The sequence below is a fragment of the Temnothorax curvispinosus genome, unplaced genomic scaffold, assembly GCF_003070985.1.
Source record: "Temnothorax curvispinosus isolate PA1 unplaced genomic scaffold, ASM307098v1 QBEX01000305.1, whole genome shotgun sequence".
In the NCBI taxonomy this organism is placed as follows: Eukaryota; Metazoa; Arthropoda; class Insecta; order Hymenoptera; family Formicidae; genus Temnothorax; species Temnothorax curvispinosus.
Window position 1 is genome coordinate 116,832 of NW_020210085.1, and position 6,488 is coordinate 123,319.

Here is a 6,488-nt window from a genome sequence, read left to right on the forward strand (position 1 = left end):
GTACTTCATATCCATTCATACACATAATAACATGATAATAGCATATATTTTACATCCAGAGATACACAGACAGACAAACACACATACATTTCTTTGTTGATTTCTTTTTCGAACTGTATCAAAATATTTACAATTCTAACAAGTTTTAATGAAAAAATTTTTTGATAAAATTAAGCGTAATAATATTTGTAAAAGCCACATATTTATATAACATTTTATCTTCTTTGTATACAATATTATCATATGAGATTAAGAGATGTCATATTTTTACAAAATATAAGTATGAATATAATCATATAATTGCTATACATATATTAAATAGCCATATGTATTTAGCTATACACACTACGTATAAATTATATGGGATTGTCTAAGGCCCGTATTCTGAACGCACTTTTATCGATAAAAGTGCGTTCAGAATACGGGCCCAAGTCTCTAAGTTTATAAAACTGAATCATTTTTAGTATTTGTGAGATAAAAATACATTTACAAAAATATAAATTTAACTTTTTTAAATTTGAGAAAACAAAGTATTAGTGTCAGTCTCACGCGCATGTGTGTTGATATGTGGGAGAAATCATACTAGATATAGTATACGTTTATATTATTTATATTATCATATGATTATATTGACATATGATTATTTACTCTTTATTGTCATTGTTATATTCTAAATAAAAAGGAATTTTGACAGTTGCGTATTCAAAATTAGTAAATAATAAACTTAGATGTCTTCTGCTATTTTTATTAATATAATACAAATATCTATTTTTATATCAGTTCTATATGCAATAATAATATGAATCATATTTTTGGCTTTTGCGTTTCTATATTATATTTTTAATGGTGCTAACATGTGCAATGATTTATGGCGATAATTATTTCTTAGCATATGTTATGTGTATATATATATATATATATATCTCTAAAAATTGATGACATATATATATCAATTTTTAGAATTGATCTACATTGTTATATACGCTTGTGTGACTGTGCACGCGCACGCACGCGCGCACCACACACACACACACAATCACACAAGCGTATATAACATAATGTAGATCAATTCTAAAAATTGATGATACGGAATGTTACGATATGTATTAATTTTCAGTAATAAATGTATTTCGAAATATTTTTATGTAACTATATGAATAATAAACATCTGATTTTATCATAATACACATAACTTAATTTTTATTTATGATTCGTATAAAAAACGGATTAAATATAAAATATGGATCTGTACATAAGGCGAGTTCAAAAAGCTTCTATTTACAATTCATAAGATTAGCCATCATAAACGGAAACTTTTTCCTCATTTTATATATTAATTAATATTATATTATGGTGTTAAGATTCGAGCAGTTCCTTTTTAACAGAATGTTGTCCAAGTACCGTCGTACCTGGCATTTTATTTTTTGGGATTTTTCCGGGTCTTAAATATGGATTATCTATAACATCTTGCTGAGTAGTGGTTTCACCATTTTGCTCCATATTTTCGTTTTGCGTTTGATTACCTGCAAGCAGAAATTTATGTCAAGTTATTAACTGAATTTTATGTGATATTTAAATGTTTCTTAATAACATATATATGAAGCTTCGTACCTTCCTCTGTTTCTTCGCTTTGTTGTTCCTTTTTCTTCTTCACCGGGTTTGAGTCAAACTGAAAGTCTGGATCTGGCTCGAATATCTGATCTTGTGGTAGAAGAGCGGAAATATAACTCGGAAATTGTGGCTTGCAAGATATCACTAAAAGGAAAACAGATACATGATAAGATTTTTTTATTGTGTTGCTTCATTGACGTATCACGGACGTAATACAGTGACAGTTCTCTCACAAGGAAACATGCTGTTATCTTCTGTAAGGAATAAACTATGTGTCTCTCCTGTTTTGGCAATAAACCTCGTTAAAGCTCTCTCGATATCTCGTTTCTGCGTTGCTACCTTTTCTCTGATTGCTTCGTATTCCGTCACTGGTTGTTTATGTGTCTACAATATTTCTATTATTAGTTTCAATGTGTAAAAATAAAGTGTATACGCTATAATTAGCATAATTTCAATTAACATTCACCGGAGTTCTGATATACGCGTGTGGATCAGGAAAAGCTGGTAAATAGTTTGGAATATGCGACGGATGGCTTTGCTTAACACCGGCTTGCAAAATATTCAACTGTTTTGCCTGCGTTTGTTGTTGAAGTGTCGGTAAAACTGTCCTATTTTGTCGCTTTGCATAAGTCTCTATATTATCTACTTTTATGCCCATATTAATCAATGCCAATATCACATCCGCTATGAGAGGTTCCGTTCTCCCCGAAAGTTCACAATAATTTCTCCCTGAAGCTCCAATCTCCACAATAACTACAATACATTCGTGAAAAGAAAACGGGGGGTGAACGGTTTCGTACAAAATAAAAAAAAAACCTAAAGCATTTCTAAAAGATCTGATTCAAGAAAAAAGTTACACGTTAGATTTTAATATAAAATTTAAATCTTTCTAAAGGAAACGAAAATTAATAAAATATTAATCAGCACGAACGTATAAAATAAAGGGAGGTTGATATATTACGTAAAGGCTGAGAAAACACTCTCTTAAAGGATTTATATACGTGCCATAGAAACGTTTGATACTTGTACACGTCCTCACGTGGTTTCTTAAACATTGCATGTATAAAAGAATGTTTAAAATCTCGTAACATTTATTCTTTTTACGATTTTCTTAATACTCTTAATCAAATTTTTTGACAATGCTTAAGGTTATCTTTTAACAACATTCACGTAAAACTAAAATACAAAAAACAAAATCATTTTTTGCTATTTATTTTTTTGTAAACATAAAGCGTAGGGCTGTGTTTCTGATATTCACTGCCAGTACTGAAAATCTGTAGTGTATGTCACTGTAGTACTGGTAGTGAATGTCGGAACGCAGCCTCTATGTATACAACGTATCTAATGTGTATACGAAACACAGTTAGTATATATAATAATAAATATATGTTAGGACTCAAGGAACAAAAGTTTTTAAAAAGTGGACGTATATGATATTTTAGGTTACGTGCTTCAAAACCAAATTTGAATCTTACACGATTGCAGCATTTCGGTGAGTGTTTCCAATGCTTGTTTATCACACGTATCATAACCACATTCTACTAAAATACTGGAAACTACTTGGTTCAATATCCTTCTTCGAGTATTTACTGTTTGTGTATCCATGATTCTTCTTTGACTTTTTATTGCGAATTTCCAACAATTTCAAGTTCCAACTTCCAACCAAGCCCCGGGCCCGGGCACGTATTAAGGTGGATTTTTACCTTGAATCGGACTGCAGGGACTGCAGCCATAAAGCTGGCCACACACACACTTTCCGTAGAACGTAACAGTAGGGGGTTTCGACCAATCGCGTTGCTCAATTTGGCCGTCTGTAACCGTACAAGTAAAGCGGGGAGCACACACTTCTGCACAACGCATACGGCGTCGCGGCGTAAGCATAAGAAAATTGATTAGTCCATACACATGTGCATAAAAAAATAGACCAATCAATTTTCTTATGCTTACGCCGTATGCGTTATGCAGAAGTGTGTGCTCCCCGCTAAAGGCCATTGCACGTAACAAAGTTTTAGTCATAATCGTAAGGCCGTAAGAAAATAGACCAATCACATTCGATTATTCTTCGAGCTCAAGGAGAATAATTGACTGTGATTGGTCTATTTCCTTACGGCCTTACGATTATGACTAAAACTTTGTTACGTGCAATAGCCTTAAGAGACGTGCGTGGTCCATATGCATGTGCATAAGGAAATAGACCACGCCGTTTCTTTATGCATATGGTTATGCACCTATGCAAGTTTGATCTGGATTGACCTTAATGCTAGGTCTACAATGCGAGTCGTAAAGTCGTGAGTCGTAAAACGTGACCACGCACAGTCGATTATTCTCCTCAAATTCGATTGTGCGTGGTCACGTCTTACGACTCACGACTTTATGACTCGCATTGTAGACCTAGCATGAGAATCGAGCAATACGATTGGTCGGAACCTTACTGTTACGTTCTACGAAAGTTGTGTGTGCCCTGCAGCAGCAGTGTAGTAATTTTCTAGAAATGTTTGGCTCATTTCCGGCGCAAATTTTTGCTGCTCAAAATTTGGGCTTCAGTATTGGCTGTTTAGGACCAATTTCATGAACAGCAAAAATTTGCGCCGGAAGTGAGTCAAAAGGTTTGTTCGCGTCGCATGCCCCACCATGCTCCTGATCACTCCAACACACTCCAAAAACTCATCTGCTCCAATCGCTACTTTTTATCCGTGATCCAAGTGCTCTTGGTGTTTATTGGAGTATGCGACGCGAACAAACCTAAACATTTCTAGGAAATTACTAAACTGCTGCTCACTGCTGCTGCTGCATTTCACTATGAAAACCTACCTTTAAATGTTGAAAAGAGACAGAATGGGCGCGTTCAGCAGACCAAGCCGCTGAGTAGCAGTCGAACGTGAGTGGCTCTTAGGGCCAAAGCACATATAACAGTCGTAGTCGTGGACGTAAGTAACGCACAAGCTTTGGCGTATCCTGATCTGTCAGGTCGAGGACTACGACCGTCGTATATCGCTACGCCATGTTATGTGCTTTGACCCTTACTTTTAGAACCAACCAATCAACGTAGAGCGTTGATAAGACGAACTCAACAGTTGTGTCTGCTGAACGCGGCCAATGACGCTTGTGTCAAGCACCCGGAATAGGCAGGCATAGGGTATAGGTGAGATGACGGTGATGTAGCATGTAGCGATGTAGATGTAGCTGCATGTAGCATACAGTAGCACAGTGTGATCAGCGACGAAAGAGAAAGCTTAAATAATAATTATAATGGATATAATAATTGATACAAGAGGTGATTTCGACCTGACAAATAGGGATCGATTAATAGACAGCGACGATGACGACGATATGGAAATTAAAACCAGTACGTATATCCATACTTGTTCTATCTTTGTGAGGTTAAGATTTAACGTGGAGCATATTATTTGGCTAATCAAGATTATCATCGATTATTTAGGATAATTAAATTGTAATTCGCCAACCTTTTCATAAATTATTGCCTTATTTCTCGTAGCTAAAATATAAGTGGAATATATCTCTGCATCTTGCTTTTTTGCTTAGCACGTAAGCAATCAGAGAAAAGAGCGTTTCATTCTCGAGGAAAAATTTGGATTAATGTAGTGTCGTCATTGAAATATATATATATATATATATATACATACTGGAACGCGCACTGCCTATGCTACAGCTAAGCAAAACGAGGGCGAAGGATAGACTATTATAGCGTTTTCGATTTGTTGATTCGATTCGACTTGGGTCAAACTAAAAGTTCGGTCGGGTCAAGTCAACAAATCGAAAAAGCTATTATTCAACACTTCGGAGGGACCACCTGTCTTTTTCTAATTTTGTACTCATGCCAGTGTGTACGACGAGGATAGGTGTGGCCCCTCTGACCATCTATCTTTTTCTCGCCAGTTCAACTGCCAGTGCGCGTTTCAGTATATATATATATATATATATATATTTCAAAGTGAGTGTTGTTTGCAGAACACGTAATCAATCCATGGTAAATTAAAGGATTAAAGAATATTTGTATTTTTTTTTATTAGATATTGATCCAACAAGGATATATGACGCAGATTATCTAGGAATTGAGAAAAAAGAGAAACCGGAAAAAAAGAAACTTGTTTCCAGTAAGGACTTTGATCTTGAAAAGTTTGAAACTGATATGGGTTGGAAAAAAACCCATACGAAAGAGGCTTTGGAGCCAATGGAAGAATTAGCGCATATAAGAAAAGAGATCAATCCATTGGACCAAATTTTGAAGAAGAGTGTTATTAAATCTGATTTTGAACAGTTGCATGTTGTACCGCCCTACGAGTTAAGCAAACACCACGTGGAAATGCACAAACGACGCGAGAAACGAAGGATGGGAATGGGCGCGGGATGGTTTAACATGCATGCACCACAAATGACCCCAGAGATCAGACATGACCTCGAGGTACTAAGAATGAGATCTGCCTTGAACCCAAAACACTTTTACAAAAAGAACGATATGAAAGTACTGCCGAAACACTTCCACGTCGGTAAAGTTATTGACTCCCCGATGGATTTCTACTCTTCGCGTCTCACGAAGAAGGAACGCAAGAGGACAATCATTGACGAACTTATGGTAGACGCAGAATTCACAAAGTACAACAAACGTAAATATAAGGAGATTATCGAAGAGAAGCAAAAGACGCACTATAAAGCACACAAACACGCAAGAAGACTTAAGGGAAAGAAAAAATAATAATATTTACCGCTATTATGTATTTAAGAAACAGAAAATTATTAAAAATTATATATATTGTTTTTTCTTCCTTCAATATATATAGAATATCTCAGTATTAGAAATATGTGAATATCTCATTATACTATATATATTTCTCATTATATATATATATTTCTAAAAA

At 35.0% G+C, this 6,488-nt stretch overlaps 2 protein-coding genes across 2 annotated transcripts; one reads left to right on the plus strand and one right to left on the minus strand.

The window, feature by feature from the left end:
• Positions 1-1,167: 1,167 nt before the first annotated feature.
• Positions 1,168-3,309, minus strand: LOC112453587 (transcription initiation factor TFIID subunit 8). Its single transcript, XM_025014422.1, has 5 exons — positions 3,087-3,309; positions 2,078-2,364; positions 1,845-1,995; positions 1,612-1,755; positions 1,168-1,523 (listed from the first exon to the last, which is right to left on the minus strand). The coding sequence occupies exons 1-5, from the start codon at positions 3,214-3,216 to the stop codon at positions 1,357-1,359; spliced, it is 879 nt and encodes a 292-aa protein (XP_024870190.1). The 5' UTR covers positions 3,217-3,309; the 3' UTR covers positions 1,168-1,356.
• A 1,457-nt stretch (positions 3,310-4,766) lies between these two features.
• On the plus strand, positions 4,767-6,376 carry LOC112452798 (deoxynucleotidyltransferase terminal-interacting protein 2). Its single transcript, XM_025013201.1, has 2 exons — positions 4,767-4,957; positions 5,643-6,376. Exons 1-2 carry the CDS (start codon positions 4,861-4,863, stop codon positions 6,323-6,325), a joined length of 780 nt encoding a protein of 259 aa, XP_024868969.1. The 5' UTR covers positions 4,767-4,860; the 3' UTR covers positions 6,326-6,376.
• Positions 6,377-6,488: the final 112 nt, after the last annotated feature.